Source organism: Humulus lupulus, chromosome 4 (assembly GCF_963169125.1).
Source record: "Humulus lupulus chromosome 4, drHumLupu1.1, whole genome shotgun sequence".
Taxonomy (NCBI): domain Eukaryota; kingdom Viridiplantae; phylum Streptophyta; class Magnoliopsida; order Rosales; family Cannabaceae; genus Humulus; species Humulus lupulus.
The window spans coordinates 212,004,849-212,029,276 of NC_084796.1; the positions used below are offsets into that span (position 1 = coordinate 212,004,849).

Sequence of the window (24,428 nt, forward strand, 5' to 3'; positions counted from 1 at the left end):
GTAGGAACTACTTATGGAAAGGTATGGTTGACTCAACTAGTTCAGGTCAGGTAGCATGGGATGATATGTGTCGTCCTAAGAGTGAAGGGGGCTTGGGATTCAGGCGGATTACCAAGTGGAATGAGGCAGCTATTAGCAAGTACGTTTGGGCAGTGGCTTCGAAACAAGATACACTATGGGTACAATGGGTACATGCGGTCTACATAGGTGATGGGGATTGATGGGACTATACGGCCCCCAAGTACTAGTAGTTGGTACTTGCGTCAGATTGTTCGGGTAAAAGAAGCATACAAGCAACTCAACTTGCTCCAATTGATCTCTTTGGGAAAATACAAAATTAAAGAAGGGTACACTCTCCTTTGCTCATCTCATTCGAAAGTCCATTGGAGAATGGAGGTGTGGAATAGACTTGCCATTCCGAAGCATAGATTTATTCTATGGCTCTCCGTCCTTGATCGATTACAGGTGAAAGAGAGGCTTCACAGGTTCAAGATAGCCCAAGATGACCAATGTGCAATGTGTGGAATGAGTAAGGAAACTAGAGATCATTTATTCTTTGATTGTCATTTAAGTAATCTCAGTTTTCTTAGCATAAAAGAATGGCTAGACTGGAAGGTGTCTACAACAACAATTCCAAAATTGTTAAGAAGGATTGCTCGGGCAAAGCTCTCCCCTTTTAGGAAACAGGTTCTGGCAGCGGCTCTTGCAGCTACAGTATACCAAATCTGGCATTGCCGGAATGTTGCAATATGGAATTAGAGGGTTTGTACGGTGTTGGTACTCACAAAAAGAATACAAAGTGATGTGAAAAATAGAATACAAGGTGTAATGCCAAAGAAAGTAAAATTGATAGATAGAGAATGGTTTGAAAACTTGTAATTGAACTTTTCAGGCCTAATTTTTTGAAGTTGTATAGGTTGTAATTTGTTTGATTGTTGGGCAATACACGGATTTGATTTACCCAAAAAAAAAAATATTAGAGTAATAATAAGGGTACACAAAAATTATACACACTAGACATCAATCTTAATAACATAATTCAAAACAATGTAATTGTTACTTAAAAATATTAAGGGATATTTGCGGCGAAAATAGTTAAGTATTGCACTTTATAACAATTAAATAAATAATTCTTTTATTTTATGGCTAAAATACATTCCGTTAACATTCTTGGCAACCGTAGGTATCAAGCCGTTAAGTGTCAAGTAATTACATATGTGACAGCCTCTAATTGGTCCAAGTAAATCATTTTTTTATTTAAAAATATTATTTAAACATTTAAAATATATTAAAAATTCAACTTTAAATAATTAAATGTTTTTTTTTTTAAAATCAGTTTGAAAATTGAAATAAAATATTAAAACAAAATCAAATAAAATAAAATTTTGATTTGAAACTTAAACTAAATAAAAGTTACACGGATTAAAAATAAAACAAAAAATTATTTAGAAATCAAAACCCCTAACAACTCTCTTTTTCTTCTGATCCTTCTTTCGTTGTTTTTCTTCTTCTTTTTCTTTTCACATAACGACATTACTAGGACATGCCTCTGTCCACCTTCTTCTTCTTCCTCTTCTTCTTCTTTCTCTCATCTCTTCTTGCTTTCTTTTTCGCAAGTGGAGTAAAGGATTTTGAGCTGATTTAGGCTGTGAACAAGTGAATCTAAGGCTGAGCTCAGACGACAACCTCTACACTCGACTGGCTTCCCAACGTGGATGTGAATTGGGCTTTGCCATAACTCGAACATTGAGGTTGCTGGCTTCGTTGAGATCTAGGGTTAGGTTTGGGGGAGGACGAAGAGAATGCAGACTGGGTTTTGGGGACGGAGGGGTAATGATGTCAACTAGTTTGCTTTGGAGCTAAGGCTTTCTTCATATCTAGGTAATGTTTGTTTGATTTTGTAATGTTATTTGTATAGATTTTGAGATTGGTTTTTATTATGAGATTTGTTTTGTTCATTTAAAAAGTCTGATATCTGTATGGATTTTGAGATTAGTTTTGATTATAAGATTGGAGTAAAATGTTAATTTTTTTTATTATTTGGGAATATAGATTTTGTAATTGTTTTAAAATTTGGGTTAGCTTGAATCTATAGGATTACTTGAATGAGTTTAAAATTTGCTTGAAATCTCCGAATTCGTTGAAAAGTGAGCTTAAAGATGAACTTAATGCAATCTTTATCTTTTTACTTTATTATTGTTTTGTTGTTTAATAAATAAACTATCTATTATGAATTTTAAATAATTTTTATTTAATTTTTTTCATACTTAAGTGAATTTTATTTATAAATAAAAATAAAAGATATGAACCAATCAGAGGCTATCACGTAGACGTCTACGTAGCACTTAACAAAAAACTTAATGACGAGTACCTAAGTTGCAACAAAATGAAAATTGTGACGGATTGTATATTAAGCAAAAAAAAAATGTATTTAAGTATTATAAAGTGTAAAAATTAAGTATTTTTGTTGAAAATTTCCCAAATATTAACGACAAATTAATTATACCTCATTAAATATACTTACTTAGTTTGTATAAGATGTTGGGAATAATCTAACTAATAATAAAATAATGATTAAAAAAATAAATACTTGAAATGAATGGTAGCTTGTTGGTGTAGTGTTATTTAGACTTTTGATGTTCGGTTCATTTGACTGAATTTTCAGTAATAGTAATAATACTTAACAACTTATGATACTCGGTTCGGTTTATGAAGTGGGAGTTTAAATTTTTAAAATTTACTTGACATCATAGAAAAGTATATAAAGGGGAAATTTTTGAGGTGAAGTTATTATTATTAAGGAACTGAAATTTCGTTTTTAGTAATTACCAAATTAATTAAATCATGAATTAATTAAAATACGGAATGGTAATTAACTGTTTACACAGAGAGCAGTTATGTCGGGACAGAATCCGAATTTGTCACGACAAAAACTGAACACAATAAATAGACAGTGCAAAAAATAAAGAACACACCGAATTTTTACAAGGTTCAAAAACTCTTTCGGATAACCTACTCCTTGGGGCCACGCCCAGAGAATAAACCAATTAGCAAAGAAACAATGTGTACAAAAGCATTGATTTAAACAATGTAAGACTCCCTCTTAAACTATTGCTGCAATCTTGTTGTACTCTTCTCTACGAATTTGATTTGATGAAACCCTGATTCTCTTGAACTCCCTTCAAAAAAAAGTGAGTGCACACTTCCTCCCGAAGTGAGACTTAGAATCCTCTCCCGAAGATCCTTATGAACACGTTCACAATAGACACTATCTGTTTACAATGGACTAGATAGATATCCACAAGTACACTCAGCACTCTCACAAAGATTAAGGTGAACAAACTTAATCTCTACAAATAAACGCACTCTTCAAAATAACGTAATGTTTACAAATATTCAAAATGGAAGAGGTGAAAATTCCAAAGGCCTTGGCAAGATATTTATAGGCAGGGAAATTGTCCAAGGCCATCATTTTCTGGTATCTTTGAAATCAATTTGTGAATTCCTTTGATTTAGGAAATCAGCCAGCCAAATGCATTCTATGTCGACAGAAAAGAAAATTGATGAGTCAGCAACGTAGTCAGTCTCATCTGGCAAAACGAACATGGTCATTTCTTTTGACCATGTTCATTTTCGACACCAACTTAATTCCTTAATAGACATAATCCCACATAATCCCTGAAAATAATCTCAAGATATTTGCACAATATATTTTTACCAAAAATTGATTATTTGTGATAAATAAGGCAACAAATATATTCACATTTAAAGATATTTTCACATTACAAAATCAGCTGAAAATATTGCTAATTAATCCGAAAATCAACATGGAGATATGCTACTAATATTCTTTAAACATTTTAAAATATTTTGTCTAAATTAAAGATTAGCTAAAAAAGGATTTTACAATCTCCCCATTTGGCAACTTGATAGACAAAAATATTTTAAGAGTTTATTTTGAAAGAACTTGCAAAGACAAAACAGGTTAGAGCAAATAGTAATGGAATTACTCCCCCTGCGAAAAACATCTCAAATGTAATAAGATAAACCGATCAAAATGAACCTTCTTACTCCCCCTTGTTGTCTAGCAATAAGCCAAAGGAGTAACAAAAATAAAAACAAAAGAAAAGACAATAAAACATCGTTCTTTTACAATTTATTGAAACCAAAAAGAAGCAAAACAAAATAAAACCAAATGGACTCATTTGGAAGGACTCGCTGCAAAGTGAGACATCATGGTCGAAAGACAACTCTTGAGACTAAACACTTTTGTTTGAACAGATTCCAGAGTGGCCTTGACACCAACGATTTCAGTAGTAACAGAATCGGCATCGCCAGCCTTAAGAGCAATCCCTTTAGTTGCCTTTACGGGTGATGGTTCCTTCTTGAGTTTGTAGTCTGCACCGGTAGTGGTAGGAGTCAATATTTCATATTCCAATCGAAGAGACTTTTGAGAATCAAGTAACTTGTAGATCAAATGAGGAAACACCAAATATTGGCCTTTCTTTTTGGCTTTTCCTAAGGCAGTGATGTGATCCAAAATGAGAGTGGCGAGATCAACTTGGAGACCACTCCCGACTTTGTACAGAAAGAAAGATGTGTCAAAAGTAATGGTGGAGGTATGAGTAGTGGGAATCCAGTTGGTGGTGGCAAATTTGTGAAGCACAGCATAGTAATGAGTAAGGTCCGTCACTTTGAGTACCGAGTGAGGTTCCCAAACCATATTCTGTCCCACCAATTCAGATAACACCATATCTTTGTTGAATTCCACAGCAACATTGTCAACAGTAGGGGGAAAATGGAGAACCTTGGCAATTTCAGCAGCACTAAACAAATACCAATGCCCCCGAACATAAACTTGACCAAACATAAAAGACTTGCTATCAAACAGATCATCATTGAGATTAGCATAGAATTCTTGAACAACACGAGGAACAAAACCATCCAACCCAATTAAAGAACCTAACCACCCCCGATCCTCAATATTCTTAATGACCCCAAACACTCTATGGGCAGAAAAAGAAAAAAATTTCTCACAGATAAGATCACGATGCACATAATGCTTCATATTTTTCTCATTGTCATTGAAACAGAATTTCAAAGAGAGAGCCTGAAGAACCTGGAGAGACTTTGGGACCCATAGGAGACGTGGTGCGAATCTCTGGAATTTTCACAGATTTCTTGCCCTTTGGAGAAACAGGAGGGTCCTCTGATGGGTCAAACTCTTCTTCTGAGGAAACATTTTCATCAAGAGAAGGATCTTCTTCAAGGGGATCTTCATCAGAGGGATCACAATCTGAAGAGGGGCCAGATTCAGAAGAGGAACAAGGAGGAGGAATTTTCTATACCTTCGATCGAAACTTGGAACGTGGAGTGGAACCCACGAGAGACGAGGCCTTTGGCATGGAATCGGAAGGATTAGACCCTTTGGAACGTGGAGATTTTCGAGAAGATGAGACCTGGAACCATCATTTGCTCTTTTCATGGGTGCAAGCACATCAGGGGACTGTGAGGAATCAAAATGGGTTTTGGTAGTATCACGGTCGTGATCAGAGACATCATCTGATGGGGAAGCTCGACCCCTTTTAGAGGACCTAGGGACAGAGGTGAGCAGAGCCGTTGATGAAGGAGGTCCAGACGGAACTTTGGGGGCTTCTAGGTCCGGAATGACCACGACTTTGCTCGTGGTGATGGAACCGTCAATGAGGCTGGGTTAAGACAAGGTACTCTTCAGAGCCTTTTTCTTGGTGAGGGATGGAGATGCAGTCAACGAGCCAGCCACTGCCTTGACAGACCTAGAGCCACTTCCTCTGGTTCTCACCATGGTTGCACGAGAATGAGAGAAAACTGTCAAGGAAAAAAGAAGGAACCAGAAAAAAGTGAAGGATGGAGACGGTTGAGATATTGGGCCCAAGGATATCCGAACATAAAGAAAAGGAAAGATAGGGATTTGATCTTTTATTCCTTTATTTGAGAATTAAATGGAATAAACACTTTTGAAAAGTACATACTAATATCCCAACAATAACTACCAACAATAGTGCACGACACAAAATTGGGAAACAAGCCAAAAAAAGGAAACTTTTGATCTTAATAAAATATCAGATAAAGACAAAAGCAAACATGATACAACATACCCTTTTTGACACACTCAAATTCAATTTCCCTCAAAATGAAGTACATATATTTTTTTTTTTATTAAGTAATATATATAACCAAATGTACCAAAGAAACAATATCTCATTTTTTATTAGTGCTCAAAGTCTTCGTGCCCTTGCATGTGGAGAAAGAAACAATCATTATTTCAAAACAAATGTTTACTATAAGGTTTAGAAAATATATTTAATATAAATCATGCTTTTATTTTTCAAAATAAAATATCACAAAACATTTACTCCTCTCACAAAAAAATATTTTACTCAAATCAATCAGTGTGTATGAGACTTACAAATTTTGTCCAACAGTATATCTTAAGCATTTGTGTGTGATTGTGAAAGCAGAGATCATTGACCTATATGGCAATTTTAGCCTTTTTTAGGAACATTGCCCTATGTGGCAAGTTTTAGCCTTTTTCTCAATGAGTACCCAAATTAGACGCTTTCACACTACACTGAAGGCTGTATTTAACAGTGGTAGAGTATCTTCTACATAATTGTTAGTTACATAGTTCCAACTTACTCAAAGTTAGCAATTTACACAACAGTGTAGGTAGCTCTATTCTAAGATGGAGCTTGAAATACTTTTCAAGGATCAAATGCTCATACACAAAAAAATACAGATTGATTTGAAAGAATATTAATTGGAGGGACTATTTGTTTTGAGTTTTATTTTACAAAAAATGAGCATGAAATATATTAACTATAATTTCTAACCCGAAGTAAAAATATATTTTGACATAATGATTGAGACTTTTTCAGTGAGCAAGGACAAGAAGACATCACACAACTTTTTCAAGCACAGGGATAAGGTACAACACAAAACAAATTAATTGGGACAAACTGTAATGACCCAACTACTCTAGACTTTGGACCATTAACGAAAACTATACATAGACCCTAATCTTTAATAGAACTTACAAGTGAAAAAGATCATACTTTATTGAAAACTTGTAAAAACCAATGTTAAAACTTACATAAACTCAAAGCAGGATATGGGATCCCATTGTTTTAAAAAGAAAACATATCTTAATTGAAATGAAAAGAGATTACATAAATAGGTGCGGAAAAATTACACATAAACCATAAATAAAAGACTACATCCTCGAAATCGAACTCTCGACTCCTTGAATCCAATCATCACCGATACAAATTCTCCCAAGCATCCATGAACCTTACCCGCCACTATAGCTATTTTCCTGCACATATAAACAAAAGGGAATGAGCCTAATGCCCAGCAAGGAAAATCTACCACATAGTTCATATACATAAATTTCATAAGAAACATAAAAACATAACATAACACTTATATCATACACATACTATAATGGCCATTATTACTTGGGGTCCCATAGACTAAACAAGCCATATGCCCATTAGATTAGTGGGGTCCTACTAGCTAAGCAGGTCATATGCCCATAATCTATTTGGGGTCTTGTTAGTCATATGGGTCATATGCCCAAGCCTACATACATACATATCATAACACATTTCATAACATAAAAACATAAGATAACACATATAAAACATATAACATATGAATTCTATCCTATTTTCCTTACCAAAATACCGGGATAAGAGGACAGAGGTGGGACTTTGGAACACTCCTAAGAACCATTTGAAAAAAAAGAGTGAGTATAGAGAATAAGAGAAATGAAAGGAATGGAAGGACTAAACCATTGAGAAAATACTTACCAAAAACTTATGTGTGAGTTCTTAGATTGCCTAACCAAAATAAGAATAAGGTTAGAATAAGTAGAAGACTATGAGAACTTTCAAAGAAAAAGTACAGAAACGAACTAGAGTTTGGGTTACCTTGAAGACTTGTAAGACCAATCTAAACCTCGAACCGAAATACTATAAATCCTTACTTTCCCAAGTGTTTGATAAGCTTATGATGATCAAGCTTATGATTTCCCCACCCAAGTGTTTACACTCTCACACTGACCTAGCAACTTGAAGCCTCTGAACTTAGAGCAAAAGATGAATAATGGATGGGTACTAGGTCCTATTTATAGAGTTTAGGAATGAAAGGATCTTAATTTTACTTGAATAAAAATAATGGCTTTTTAGGTGAAAATAATTTGAATTGTTATTTAGCAGAGGCTGAAGACTCGTTCAAAAAGGTGCTGGACTTATCAAGAGGTTGAAGGGCTGAATGGAAAACGATTTCAAAACTTTTCAAAATAAGCTGAAGGAGGCGATATATCGCCCCCTATAGGCGATATATCGCCTGGACCATTATGCCCGAGGCAAACGTGCATCGTTTCGTGTTTTCCGTATCTACGTGCTGCGATATATCGCCCCCTATAGCTGCGATATATCGGCATTCACTGATTATTTAAACACGAAATTACACATTTTTAGCTTAATTCAAATTGAGTAAACAACCTTGACTAAGCCCTCAAACGTATTCAAAGCTGCTGACTGACCTTAGAGCATTCAAACTTTACCCTTATTAAATTTAATCCTCAAAATACTTAATCCTTAATCACCCATACATTACATGTGCTTAAAATCCTATTGGTTCTTATCTAAACCTTATAGTATAATAAATATTATCCTTAATATCAGTCATATTAATCAAACCTTAGGTTAAAATTAATATTCTTAAACTATAGGTTAAACTTAGAAAATCTACAAGTACTACTATGAGTGTCCAAATAAATCCCGGTCTGAACCATAAATCCACAGTTATAAAGATAATACTATAAATACTATAATACTACTATCTAACTAGCTAAGTAAAGTTCTTGGACTCTACACAAACCCCCAAGGATTTCCTGAGGGAATCAAACCTGACTGTATCAAGGGCTTTTGTAAAAATATCTGCAATCTGTTTGTCAGTCTCAATATATTCTAAGATAAAAGTTTTATTTTCAACGAGTTCCCTAATAAAATGATGACGAATGTCAATGTGTTTAGTGCGAGAGTGTTGAACAGGATTTTTTGAGATATTAATAGCACTAGTGTTATCATAGAAAATAGTCAAGGTTTTAAGATCAAACCCATAATCTATCATCATTTGTTTCATCCACAATAATTGCGTACAACAGCTTCTTGCAGCTGTGTACTCGACCTCAGCAGTTGATAGGGAGATTGAATTTTGTTTCTTGCTATGCCAAGAAACCAGATTGTTTCCCAGATAAAAACATCCACCACTTGTACTTTTTCGGTCATCTGCATTGCCTGCCCAATCAGCATCACTAAAACAAACAAGGTTAGAGTTTGTTTCCTTTGAGTACCAAATTCCATATTCCTGAGTACTATTTACATAACGAATGATTTGCTTTACAGCTGTCACATGTGATTCCATAGGATCCCCTTGATATCAAGCACATACCCCTACACTGTAGCTTATATCAGGACGACTGGCTGTGAGATACAGAAGACTTCCAATCATGCTTCTGTACAGAGTTGGATCTACTTTAACACCATTTTCATCCTTGGTTAGTTTGACTGTGGTTCCCATTGGTGTTTTGGCGTGTTTAGCAGACTCCATCCAAAATTTCTTGACCAGATTTTTTGCATATGTACTTTGAGAAATGAAGGTTCCATCTTTTGACTGTTTGACTTGCAGACCTAGAAAATAGGTTAACTCACCTACCATGCTCATTTCAAACTCATCTGTCATTTGTTTGACAAATTCCTGCACTAAAGTGTTAGAAGTAGAGCCAAAAACAATATCATCAACATAGATTTGAGCAATAACAATATCAGAATCAACATTTTTAATGAAAAGAGTTTCATCGACTCCTCCTCTTTTGTACCCATTCAAAACAAGGAATTGAGTCAATCTTTCATACCAAGCTCTAGGAGCCTTTTTTAGACCATAGAGAGCTTTTTCAAGTTGAAAAACATGATTAGGATTATGTGGATCTTCAAATCCTTTTGGTTGTTCAACAAATGCTTCCTCATTCAAAATTCAATTCAAAAATGCACATTTAACATCCATTTGAAATAATTGAATCCAACAACACATGCAACAACCAATAGCAATCTTATTGACTCAAGTCTTGCGACAGGGGCAAAAGTTTCATCGAAATCAACTCCTTCAATTTGAGTATACCCCTGAGCAACTAGCCTAGCTTTATTTCTTATTATTGTACCAAATTCATCGGTTTTATTTTTGAAGATCCATTTGGTACCAATAACATTTGTATGATTTGGTCTAGGAACAAGAGTCCATACCTCATTTATTGTGAATTGTTCCAACTCTTCTTGATTGCTTTTATCCATGACTCATCATTCAAGGCTTCTTTCACATTTTTTGGTTCAAAGCTGGATGTAAAGCAAACGAATTGAACCAAATTCACATACCTTTTTCTTGTTACCATGCTTTCTTAAATATCACCAAGAATGAGATCTGAAGGATGATTCTTTTTAATTCTGGCAGAAGGTTCTCTCTGTATTGAATCTGTGATGATTTCTTTCCCTTCCTTTGTTGATCGATCAGATGATGTTGGAACAGATTCAGCTTTTGTTGCAACAGATTCGGTATGAGAGGGCACAACATCACCTGTTTTCACTACAGGAGATTCTGTCTGAGAGGTTTCGGCAATAAACCTATCAATTTCTTCTTCATTGGAATATTCAGAAAAATCTTTTAAATCATCAACAACAACATTGGATGATTCCATAACAGTTTGAATTCTCATGTTATCAACACGATAAGCTCTACTAGTCATAGAATATCCAAGAAACACTCCTATATCACTTTTTGAATCAAATTTTCCAATATTCTCACGATCTCTAAGAATATAGCATATGCATCCAAAAACATGAAAATAACTTACATTGGGCTTTTTACCTTTCCAAATTTCGTAGGGAGTTTTGAAAGTACCTGGCCTAAGAAATACTCGATTGATTGTGTAGCAAGCAGTGAATATTGCTTCTGCCCACAATCGTTTGGAGAGTTTCTTACTGTTTAGCATTACTCTGGCCATCTCCTGCAAGGTTCTATTTTTCCTCTCAACAACCCCATTTTGTTAAGGAGTCTTGGGAACTGAGAACTCATGGGAAATCCCTAGAGATTTACAGAAATCATCATAAATAGTATTCTCAAATTCTTTAACATGATCACTTCTAATTCTCACAATCTTACGTATATTGCAATCTTTTTCAACTCTTAATTTAATGCACAGATTTTTTAAGGCATCAAGCATGTCTGATTTTTCTTTTAAGAAGTCAACCTAAGTAAAACGAGAAAAATCATCAACACACACAAAGATATACCTTTTTCCATTAATACTTTCAACTTGAATGGGACCCATGAGATCCATGTGCAAAAGTTCAAGAACTTTTGAAGTATTGATTCCCGTGACACTTGTGTGGGAGTTTTTTAATTGTTTCCCTAACTGACAAGGTTCACATTTACCTGCAGATTCTCTACCCAATTTGGGTAACCCACGAACTAACCCTGCACTTGCAATCTTTTTAAATTTTTGAAATTTATATGACCTAGTTTCTCATGCCATAAGTCAGTGGTATTACCTATAGCCGAGTGACATGTGAGAGTTGGCGAAAGAGTATAGCAATTATCAATGGATCTATATCCTTTCAATACACTCACGCCATTTTGATCAATAACATTGCAATCATCACGAGAAAAATGTACTGTGAAGCCTTGATCACAAATTTGACTTATACTAATTAAATTAGCCTTAAGGCCTTCAACAAGTAAAACATTTCTCAATTTTGGTAATCCATCAAGACTTAGAGTGCCTTTTCCAACAATATTACCTGACATACCATCACCAAAGGTTACTGCACCACATTTCATAGATTTAAAATTGATGAGTGTATTTGCATCACCTGTCATATGTCTAGAACATCCACTATCAAAATACCAAGAATTAGAGGCACGAGATTTATGACAAGTAAAAGCAGCAAGACAATTTTTTCTTGCTTTTTCAACCCAAACACTTTTTGAAGGTTTTCTTACAACATGTTTTGTTTTACTATAATGATTTAAATAATTGTTTTTGAAATAATTCATCATAGTAAAACATCTGGGCCGGATGTGCCCTTTCACTCCAGAAAAATGACATATTGGAATGAACCGATCTATGTTGGTTCTTTTAAGAAAATTGGTCTGTTTAACGGATGTGGAAACATATTTGGTTTTTGTCGAATCAACTGTCTGAGATGTACCTGCAGAGACGTTAGCGGATGCAACAGAATGTATGCCATATTTCACAAAAATCGTTTTGCCTTTTGATTTAAAACCATCAGATCCTAATCCAGAAAAATGACCACCTTTTGTCCTGCACCAATAACATCATCCAAAATCTTGGAATTTGGATTAAGCATTTTAACACCTTTAACCATGTGGTTAATTTCATTTGATAATCTCTTAATTTCACAATCTTTTGCAATAATTTTTTCCTCAAGATTCTTCACAGTGTTTACAAGATCATCATTCTTTCACTGTAAGAATTTATTATTGCTTTCCATTAAGCGATTATTAGAACAAACCTTTAACCATTGATCATACATATCTTTATATGATTCTTTTAGGGAATCCTCGTCTAGATCAGACTCACTGGATTCACATTCAGAATTATCTTCCTAAATTGTGTTGTTCAGACAAACAACCCTTTTATTATCCTGCAAACTCAATGTTAATCCAGAAACAACAGAGGTTAAAGCAAGATTTAAGTTATCTTCCTCATCACTACTTTCAGAGTCCTGATCACTCCAAGTAGCTACCATTACCTTTTTATTTTTCTTCAGCGTGTTGGCACATTCAAATTGAATATGACCAAATCCTTCACATTCCCTGCATTGCACGCCTCTTTTATTGTTATTGTCAAAAGGTCTAGAAAATTGATTACCTTTGGAAAATTTGAACGAGGATTTTTTGTTACCAATCTTTTTCATGTATTTTTGAAAAAATTTGGTCAGCAGAGCCATTTCATCTTCACCATCATTTTCATCTGAATCTTTTATTTTTGATGATTTGAGAGCAACTGATTTTTCTTTGGGAGCACTTGGATTTTCCTTTTGGTGAATTTGTTGATTGAGTTCAAACGTTCGCAATGAACCCATCAATTCCTCTACTGTCATTGTGTCGAGATCTTTTGCTTCTTCAATTGATGTGAGCTTTGTTTGAAACCTGTCAGGAAGCACTCTAACAATTTTTCGAACTAACACGTTATTTTCCAATTTTTCTCCCAAGGCAAAATATTCATTAGCTATATCAGACAATCTTTCATAGAATTCTATGAGAGACTCAGTCTCTGTCATTCTAAGATTTTCAAATCTAGTAGTTAACATAACAAGCCTAGAACATTTTACATCAACAGTTCCTTCAAATTGAGTTTAAATGATTTCCCAAGATTCTTTGGCAGATTCACACGAAGATGTTAATTTTATGTATCCTTCGCCAACGCCATTAAAGATAGCATGCAAGGCTTTGTTGTTATAACTAGACAATTTATCTTCAACATCGGTCCAGTTAATTTTAGATTTTACCTTTGTGACATCATCGGATTCAGATGGAGGTGTCCAACCGGTTAAGATTGATCTCCATGCCTTTTCTTCTTGAGATTTAATAAAGGCTCTCATCCTAACCTTCCAATAAGGATAGTTGGAATCATTCAATAAAGGAGGACGAGTTATAGATCCACCTTCTGTAAAGAAAGACATTTCACAAGGCACAAAACAAACGGAAAGAAACAAGATCGCACTAAGAGTTTAGTGACCTACTCTGATACCAATCGAAATTCCATTTTTAGTAATTACCAAATTAATTAAACCATGAATTAATTAAAATGCGGAATGGTAATTAAATTTTTACACAGATAGCAGTTCTGTCGGGACAGAATTCGAACTCGTCACGACAGAAACTGAACACAATAAATAGACAGTGCAAAAAATAAAGAACACACCGAATTTTTACAAGGTTCAGAAACCCTTTCAAATAACTTACTCCTTGGGGCCACACCCAGGGAATAAACCAATTAGCAAAGAAACAATGTGTACAAAAGCATTGACTTAAACAATGTAAGACTCCCTCTTAAACTATTGCCGCAATCTTATTGTACTCTTCTCTACGAATCTGATTTGATGAAACGCTGATTCTCTTGAACTCCCTTCAAAGAATAGCAAGTGCACACTTCCTCCCGAAGTGAGACTTAGATAGAATCCTCTCCCGAAGATCCTTATGAACACGTTCACAATAGGCACTATCTGTTTATAATGGACTAGATAGATATCCACAAGTACACTCAGCACTCTCACAAAGATTAAGGTGAACAAACTTAATCTCTACAAATAAACACACTCTTCAAAATAACGTAATGTTTACAAATATTCAAAATGGAAAAGGTGAAAATTCCAAAGTCCTTGGCAAGATATTTATAGGCAGGGAAATTGTCCAAGGCCATCATTTTCTGGTATCTTTGAAATCAATTTGCGAATTCCTTTGATTTAGGAAATCAGCCAGCCAGATGCATTCTATGTCGACAGAAAAGGAAACTGATGAGTTAGCAACGTAGTCGGTCTCATCTGGCAGAACGAATATGGTCATTTCTTTTGACCATGTTCATTTTCGACACTAACTTAATTCCAGAATAGACATAATCCTACATAATCCCTTAAAATAATCTCAAGATATTTGCACAATATATTTTTACCAAAAATTGATTATTTGTGATAAATAAGGCAACAAATATATTCACATTTAAAGATATTTTCACATTACAAAATAAGCTGAAAATATTGCTAATTAATCCGAAAATCAACATGGAGATATGCTTATAATATTCTTTAAACATTTTAAAATATTTTGTCTAAATTAAAGATTAGCAAAAAAGGGATTTTACAGGAACAATTAGATATTCTACAATATTATAATTATTCAAGTTGTATTTTATTCACGTTGTTTTTTAAAGTTGTATTTTAATAGGTCAATAATCTTAGTTTGTTTCCTTATTATTAGCTTAACTATAGCCAGTAGTTAAGGTAAGTTGTTTTGTCAACTACAGTTGGTTTGTTTATTATTTAACAAGCTTTGATTCATCAATGATAAGCATCGAAGCTTTCATATTTCCCATATGGTATCAATTTTTAAAACCTAAAACTCTCCTTTTTTTTCTTTCTCTATCCTCATCCCAAATCGGAATGATACTACCATCCCAAACCAGACCGAACCCTCCAAGCCATTTACACTCATTCAGGTCCATAACTCCATCAAATTAACCTCAGTGAATTATGTTGCTTGGAAAACTCAACTTCAAGCAACTCTCCTAGGCTATGATTTGTGGAAGTTCATTGATGGTAGCTATCATAAGCCTCCCTCCATGATCACAAAAGATGGTGTGTCTGCAACCTACCCTGAAGCCATCACATGGTTTCAACAAGATTGTTTAATCTCTGGTGCTATTGTTGGTACCCTATCACAAGACCTCGTTCCTTTTGTGTCTCAAACCGACACTACTTGACAAGCGTGGATAGTCTTTGGTTCGACATATGCTAATTCCTCAATGGGTCATTTCAAGCAAATCAAGAGCAATCTTGGGCAGATCACACACTCAACTTAATCGATCACTGAGTATATTCAAGCTATTAAGCAATGCACCGATCGTCTAGCTTCCACGGGCAAGCCTATGGATCATGAAACATCATTGATAAGGTATTGCTTGGTCTTGATTATGAACAATATAAGTCGGTTATAGATGTTGTGAATGACCAAGACACTCCAATTCATTTTAAAGAACTTCATGAGAAGTTAATCACTAAGGAACTCACGGCTACCATCAAGGTTGCCCCATTGATGTTCTGTAACGCCCTACTTCCTTAGAGTCGTTACTAAGTGAGTATAAAACGTGCAATTAACTCGCTAATCGAGGTTTTAGGTTAAAAGTGTAGCTAAATTGCAATAAAATTCATATAATTTGAAAATGTAGTCATTCATTGAAATTACAAAGCGTTATTCATTTGGGATCCCAAAATACTGTTTAGAAATATTTACAACTCAAAAATATGATTAAATTCGAATAAACGAAAAAATTCAGATTAATACATAGCATCTCCCAAAAATACCCCTTGTCGTGACAGCCAGGAAGACCAAACATGTACACGCCGCTTCACACTCTCTGTACTCATGGTTGATCGACCTCTCCCTTGCCCTTACCTACACCATAGAGCACCTATGAGCCGAAGCCCAGCAAGAAAACTCCACACAAGCAATCAACATATGCACAATTTTCAATTAGCATAAAACAAAGCAGCCAACAACCTAAACACATAACGACCATGTTGTCCCAGGTGCTTTACCAGGCCCTGGGTTCGCGGTCTACACCGTGAGGATGTCCCAAGCATCCGAGAAGGGTCTCACCCTAGGGACTTGCACTTCGCGTGCTTAACGCCACTCCCGGCCCCTTGTCGTACTCGGCCTTCCCATTCTCGGGCTTCGCCGTTCCCGGCCCTCACTGTTCCCGGCCCTTGCCGTTCATTCACAAGTATGCAACACATAGCATAAATTTAACAAATACTTAAATAAATACAAACTTAATCAATAGGGCTACGCCCTGTAACACAATCACATAGGGTCGTGCCCTACACTACATACTATAGGGCCACGCCCTGCCCTACGGGTACAACAATTTTCTTTCCTGTGTCCCAATCTTCCCAAGCATTGATATCCTGAGCAAAGTCCCCTAGTCCGAGCCTCTCTGAAAACCTAGTCACAACGTATCAATTGTTGGGACATGATCTTTATTTATTTTTATGTAGATATAATATTAAACAAATTAATATGAGATAGCCTATAACATGTGTCTAAAATTGAATTCAAAGAGAAACAAAGATAAGAATACTTACAGTATACGCAGCAGAATGAAATAGTCATTCCTTCTGTTTCTCTAACTCTTGTATCCTTTCTGTAGCAGAGTATTATCAAGAAACTGAACTGTTCTTCTAATTTCTTCACAGTCTTCCAATGTATCCTTAGAATCACCTAGAGTAGTGTGGGCAATTCTCAACACATGAGATAGATACAGGGATAAGAAGAGAAAATAACAAAGAGGCTTAGAAAATGACTTGTGTTTAGAGAGAATCTAAAACTATCAGAAAACCAGTGATTAAACTTATCCGTCGCCTTCTCTCTACACACTCCTTTACTAGACTAAATTAGGCCATTTAATTTAATTAAAAAATCAATAAAATAATAGCCAATTTGAAGCCCTAGGTCGAAATTATCATGGGCTTTAGGCCCGTGAAATTTCCCATTTGATTATATGCACATTGGACTTAAAATCAATGCTTGTATTATTTTTTATTGATTTAATTAATTAAATAATCATTTAAATCATTTATAAAATTAATTATTTATAATTTGAACATTGATTTAAACTTATTTATTAATTTAGATACAAATTTATCTTAATTAATAAAATCTGCCATAATTTCTCTTTTCTTCTCTAAATTACATAACTCTGTGAAAATATCCAAAATTGATCTGGTCAACTTTGATAATTAAATCAATTAATTGAGACTATCTAGATGATTTTAGGGATATTTACACAATTCATTACAATATCTTTTATATTTACTATATTAATACCTTCCAACATATTTTCATATTTATATACATATCCTAACCGATTTTTTATTTTAATTACTATGATTGTATATTTTTTTTTCTTTTAATGATTTTGTATTAGTTATTACTTTCTGTGATATAAGCTTATATATTTATTACTTTCCTTTTAAAACTTGGTTGTCTTTTTGTTTTTATTCAATAAAATTTCTGAACAACTTTTAAAAAGCCTCTGCCATTTTGTTTCCCCAACAAAGCTTTTTTCCCATTTCAAAATCAAAACCCCAAAATTCCTTATCATTCTCTTCCTTATCGTGATCATTTACCCCCAAACCCAGTTTTCTTCTTCTGCCATTTCCTATACCCAGAAAATACTTATTTTCCCATTTAAAAAATAAAACCCCATATTTCCTTCTATTTCCTTTCCTTATCGTGAATCCTTACTCCCAAACCCATTTTTGATTTTTCATCATCCATTGCCATGGTCTCAACTCGAAGTGCCAGAGACAATCTATCCATTGAGTCGCCGGAGAATGATGGTCCGATCGATGATGACTTTGAAACCGACGAGTCCGATGATGACAGAGATTCCCCACCGAGTGTGAAGATGCATGCAACTATGAAGAAGATGAAAACTAGATCACCCCCTCTGTTAAACTGAGAACTAACAAGAAGTCGAAAATTGTTGATGAAGCTGTGCTTGTTCAAGACTTTGTTTCTGATTCCGACCCAATCCCCGAATCCCCATTGATAAAGGTTTGTTTTTTTTTTGTAGATTTTTTTTCTGCATTTTTTTTTGGGTTCTTGAACAAGTAAATATTTGTTTTCTTTTAGTTAAGATTTTATCATAATAGAAAGTTATAGTGTTTTAATGTAGGTATTATTTTGGTGTATTTCTAACAGATGGTTTTTATTTATTATTTTTTTGCAAATGTTTGTTGTTTCATTTGTTTTTGGAATTTTTATATTTTTGTTTATTTGTTTATTTGCTTGCACTTGTTTATTTTTCTCATTTGTTTGCACTTGTTTATTTTTTCATATTCTAAAATTTTTGTTTATTTTGTTTATTTTAGGTTTTTCATTTAGTTTTATTTTTTGTGTGTTAAATTTTTGTTCATATCAACCTGTTTTACATCATAATATATTTATTTTTATTTTTTTTGGTTGCTGAAATGTTGTTTTTTCCTTTATGTTAATTTGTATAATTTTTTACAGGATTGAGAATTTTTTTTCAGACCCGAGAATAGACCGGGTGGGAGGTTAGTCTACACATCTCATTATGATGTAATAAAGATTATTAATGAGACATTGACTAATGCGCAGAAGGAAAATTTTAGAAAGTCTTGTGTTGGGCATTTTATTGATATTCAGTCTTTTGAATATCAATCTCAAGTAGTTCACCAGGTTTTACTTAGAGAAATCAAACAGCCAAACAATGATGAGATGTGGTTTTTGATTGGTGGGAGGAGGGTTAGATTTGGGTTAGGTGAGTTTGCTTTGATTTCTGGCTTAAACGGTGTGGGTGATTGTGATATATATAGGTTTGCCAAGATGCCCAATGGGATGTGTGATAGGTATTTTCCTGATCAACAGATTAATTTTGATTCTATTAGGAAGAGGTTTGTTGTAGATAAGTTTAACAATGATCTTGTTGCTGTTAAATTTGCTAAGCTATATCTTATTACCAATTTTTTGCTTAGCAAAGAGAAGGACAAAAATATACCTGAGCAATTGATAAACCTAGTTGGATCTGATGAGTGTGAGACTTTCCCTTGGGGTAGATTGGCTTTCAATGCCACGTTGAGGTCTCTTCGTTCTGGGACTAAGGGAAAAAACTTAAAGAACACCAAAAAAAAAAAAACCAGAGTAGAAAGGATTCTAAGGTTTGGTGCCTTTATGTGTTGAAGGGTTGTCCTTTTGTATTCCAAGTTTGGGTGTATGAAACAATTAGGAACTTGAGAGATTTTTCCATGTGTATATACAACCCAACACCTACTTTTCGCATTTGTAGGTGGACTAACTCAAAGAGTCCCAAATCTGTTGCGTAGGAGAACAAGGTGTTTGGATCCTCAGCGGTAAGTTAGTTTTGATTAATATACACAAATGTTTATTTTCTTAATTGCAAATATTTATTTATTTTGATCTAATATAGTAATTACCAATTTTTTTGAGAGTTTGGGTTATTAATGCTTACTCATAACTGCCAGCTGCGAGTTGATTACTATGTGCCTACTGTTGAGGAGACAAAGATGTTGAAGCTTCAGTCTTTTGGGTTTGACATTTACAGTTCATCGTTTTTGGGTCATGATGAGTACGAGAAGAAGGATAAACGTGGAGCAAAAAAAGGCATTTCATCTACTTCTCATTTTGTCAAAGAAGCAGAGATTGATAAAAACATCGTGTTTGAGTTGCTTGATAAAGTTAATCTTGCTTTGGGAAAGTTTGATTCCATGTCAATGGCTTTCAATGACTTGAAGGATGAGGTTAACAAGCGCTTGGATTTAAATGAGGTTTCTTTGCAACATTTCATGACTCACAGACTTATGGATGGTTTTAGGAACACATTGAGCGACAACTCTACTGAACTTAAACAAATCATCACTGAAGTTGTTCAAGAAGCCATTTAGCAGTCCATGGTGTATGCTCAGATTAAGGTATATTTTTGTTCTTTTTTACATTTACTTCCTTGTTTTTTTAATTGTTCACATATACAGTTTGTTTCTTTTAAATATTGGTTATTATATTGATTTATTTCAGTGAATGCCATGGGTATTGATCAATTATATAGTTGTTGACAATTCTTGAAAAGTATTATGAACATCTTATATGACATTTGTAATTTTGTTGTATATTCTTTTGTGTTTTTTTATTTATTTCTCCGAGTTAATTATTCTTTATTTCTCTGTTTGGGTGATGTTCCTAAGGACCACGTTAAAGATGAAATCCCTAATTTCTCAAAGATAACTGAAGATATTATCACTCAGCCTCAGCCCAGTAATGAAGTTATTGGGGCATTATCTGTTAAGGGTGTTGTTGATGATTCTCAGAAGTCAGCTTCTGAGAAAGTATAGACAAACACTTATGTTTATTATATTATGACTCAGTTTATTTTGTGGACTTGGTCTGTTATGACTATTTTAAGCATGTTGTCCATATTTTGTCCAAGGCATTAACATTTATGTCGTGCTTTTGTGAATGGAGTCATGCTTTAGCGTACTTAAATTGTTTATTTTTCTTGGTGACTACTTCTGGATATGATACTGATAATGGCTTATTTTATTTTTTTGTTATATCTTTTTCTCAATTTTTTAGTGTTTAGTTTATATATGTTTCATATTATTTGTATTCACTAACTTGTTTTCTTTATATTTAAACTGTATTTGATTTATTTTTTTTCATTTATTTTTTTAAACTGACACTTTTTTTTAAAAAAAAAATTATGTTATAGTTGTTGTTTTGTTCCTTAAAGTCATTAACATCATATGAGATCTTCTTTTTATGCTTATTTTATCAAAAACCAAACATTTTTTTCTCAATTTTTTTTTTTTTTTACTTTTACATGTTATGAAATTTTTTTAATATGTTTATTTTTTTTGTTATCACCAAGTGGTTTTTTTTTCATAATATCGATCTTTAACCGAACTTATTTTTGTACACTAATTTATTTTATATGTCTTACATATTAACGTTTATTTTTTTCATCTTTATACAGTGGTTGTTTATTTTTAATTATGGTTATTGTTAAACACTACAATTAAAAAAGTTTATTTTTTTCGTCTTTATTCAGTTGTTGTTTATTCAATTTCTGTGTAGGATATATTGGTTGAATCTGTCATAACAATACCAAGTTCAGTCCAAAGTGAATCAGAACGTTCTCCCATAGTCAAGAAGATTTCAGTTGATGATCATGTAAATGATGATGTGGTCGATGATTTGTTTCTTAGTGCTGAGGATTTGAAGAAGTTGGACGAGCATGTTGAGATGTTCAAAAACCAAAGAAAGATGAACTTAAAGGTTTAACTCTATTACTTGATTTTCCACTATATTTAAATTGGTTTGTTTATTTCATTGTCAACGTGTATCTCAAAAGATATATACAAATTATATTTTTACCCTTATTGCCATAGGGAAAAGGTATTGTTGTGCAAGATGACAACCATGTTTTAATGACTAAAAGGCCAGTTAAACCAGGCATTCAAATGTCTCATCCGTTCAAAACTTCATTCGGTTCTGATGAGGGCAAGCAAAATAAACACGAAAATATTAAAGACGCTCCATTCTCCTCTAATATTTTGATTTATCCGGAAGATAATTTGCAGGCAACATTCGATATGTGGTATAAAGCTGGCCTTAAGATTAGTAAAAGGTCAGATTTTACTATTTTTTTTGCATTAAAATGTTTATTATCATTTATATTGTTTATTTTATTATTATTTTTGGTTGTTCATTTTGCAGGAGCAAACCTTTTAATGAGAATATGTCTAAACTGAAACCATCATTTGATTATAATATTGTTCACATAGACAACAAAATGTGGTTTTATGACTTACACACTCCAGGAAGGATGCTTGATAACAATGTAATTTTTATAGTTGTTTATACATTTATTTAAATTTATTTTCTTATTCAATCTGTGTATTAACTTTAATGTTGATTTTTTCTTATGTAGCACATGAATGTTGCTTTTTATTATTTGAGGAAACAAATAAAATGCAACGTAGACATCAAAATGAAAGCAACCTCTACGGACTCTTGGTTTGCAGAAGCCTTGATTGCATTGTACGGTAGGTATGTTCGAAATGGACGCGATGCATCTATTTTATTTGGCCCTAGTCTATGTGTTGACTACATTAGGGGTCAACAAATGAGATGCAACACTCCATGGTTGCTAGTCAATTTTGTATTGATTCCTGTGCATATGGATATAGTTGATCATTGGTATCTCTTGGTATTTGACATTCATCAACGGAGATTGAAATTGTTTAATTCGCTGGTGGGCAAAACTGATAGGAGATTGAAGAAATCTCTTGAGCCTTTTGTTATTTTGTTGCCATTATTGTTAGCCAATATGGGGTTTTACCAAAACAGGATTGATGTGAACAAAAACACATCATATTTCATTGGGAAGAAGGATGGTGATCAATTTGATACATTCATTGTTCCAAAACTTTCGAAGCAAGTAGAATGGTAATTTTGAATAAATTTTTTTATACTTTTGTATTTCACTTTACCCATGTCTAATCATTTTATTATTATTTTTTTTTCGTATGTTTATTTCAGTGATTGTGGCATTTTTGTTATCAAGTATGTTGAATTCTTTTTGCATGGGTGTATTAAAAAGTTGCCCAATCCATTACCCGTTCAAGCATTCCATAACAAGATCGTCGTGGAGTTGTATAATCAGGTGCTCGCAAAATTGAAAAAAATTGTGGTTTTGATTCGGAAAATGTCGGAAAAAATAATAGGATCGTTGTTGCTTAGAATTTTAAATTTGTACTTCATTTATAATGTTATGGTAGAGTTCTGTTTTGTCAGTTTCCTTTAGTATTTTATTTTGAGCACATTAATTTTGTTCAAGTTTCAATGGTATTAAATTTAGCATGTTTTGTTTAATTTTAATTCGTGTTTATTTTATTTGTCATTTATATGTTAATTTTTTTATTCATGTACAAATGAAAATAACTTATTTATTATCAAATGTTATTAAAATCGAATATCATTTATATTTTTTTTTTGTTTAGTTTATCCTTTATTCATTTACAAATATAAATCATTTTTATATTAACAAATGTTATTGTAATACTAGATAATATAAATAAATCGCATTTTTTTTAATCAATATTTCAAAATACTAATCGTTATTTCTTTGGGTTTACTTTAAACCTCTTTTTTTATTAATTTATTTGTGAGAGCAATTCACTCTTTTTTGTTTATTTCCACGTGTTTATAATTAAGTTTTTCTTTATTTTTATCATAGACACATAACAAATAAGTCTCTATTGTAACTAGTTGGATTCTATAAATTATTTTTTCAAAATAAACAAAATAATTTCCAAAAAATTTTGTGAATAATACATCAATATTTGTCTAACATAGTTCTTTAATCGGAATACAATAATTAAATTTCAAACAAAACATATTCAAACTTTCTTCCCCTTATTGCTAGTCTTTATTACAGGTTGATTTTTGCATGTCCTCCTATTGTGGCCCTTACCGCCGCAACGACCACATAAATTATGTATTTTATACTCACTGAAAGCTCTGTATCTAGTTTGTTTCGACCTTCCTGCTGGACGTTTAGTCAACGGTGGTAAAACTTCATGTTGTGTTAGTTCCGCAGGTATTTCCCATGAATGTTGATCTCCTAATGGCATTACAGAGTCTTCATAAGTTGCCATGTATGCTTCATTTGTGTAGTAGTATGAGACATAACCATAACAATTTAGATTTTTTTTTATGATGACTGTCATTGCATGGGAACAAGGCATTTCATCATACTCAAATCTCTTGCAGGTGCATGTTTTTTTCTCCATGTTTACAATGTAGGGTGTTTCCTCATCATAAACAGTGAACACAAATAGATTCGATGATTCAACCTATTTAAAAAGATATTTTAATTACAAAATACACAAACAAATATTTATTTTAATTGAAAGATTTTTTTTCGAAGGAATTTTAATGTAAACTAATTTTATTTTTTGTTATTTCATAATAATAAACATTTTCTT

General features: G+C 33.4%; 2 protein-coding genes across 2 annotated transcripts; one reads left to right on the top strand and one right to left on the bottom strand.

Annotated features, from left to right (window-relative positions):
• Positions 1-390: 390 nt before the first annotated feature.
• On the top strand, positions 391-759 carry LOC133832858 (uncharacterized). Its single transcript, XM_062263140.1, has one exon. It carries the CDS (start codon positions 391-393, stop codon positions 757-759), a length of 369 nt encoding a protein of 122 aa, XP_062119124.1.
• A 3,442-nt stretch (positions 760-4,201) lies between these two features.
• LOC133832859 (uncharacterized) lies at positions 4,202-11,101 on the bottom strand. Its single transcript, XM_062263141.1, has 5 exons — positions 10,999-11,101; positions 10,510-10,734; positions 5,728-5,847; positions 5,092-5,296; positions 4,202-5,006 (listed from the first exon to the last, which is right to left on the bottom strand). The coding sequence occupies exons 1-5, from the start codon at positions 11,099-11,101 to the stop codon at positions 4,202-4,204; spliced, it is 1,458 nt and encodes a 485-aa protein (XP_062119125.1).
• Between the last annotated feature and the right edge of the window lie 13,327 nt (positions 11,102-24,428).

What these genes read in the sequence shown, in the direction of transcription:
- LOC133832859 (XM_062263141.1), bottom strand. Translation starts at nt 11,101, where the DNA reads ATGGCCAGAGTAATGCTAAACAGTAAGAAACTCTCCAAACGATTGTGG. An exon ending in TCGAGTATTTCTTAGGCCAG is followed by an intron (nt 10,735 to 10,998) that starts GTACTTTCAAAA and finishes ATTCCAATGAAG; the next exon opens with AAGAAATTGATAGGTTTATT. An exon ending in CAAGAAAAAGGCTCTGAAGA is followed by an intron (nt 5,297 to 5,727) that starts GTACCTTGTCTT and finishes GCCCCTCTTCAG; the next exon opens with ATTGTGATCCCTCTGATGAA.
- LOC133832858 (XM_062263140.1), top strand. Translation starts at nt 391, where the DNA reads ATGGAGGTGTGGAATAGACTTGCCATTCCGAAGCATAGATTTATTCTA.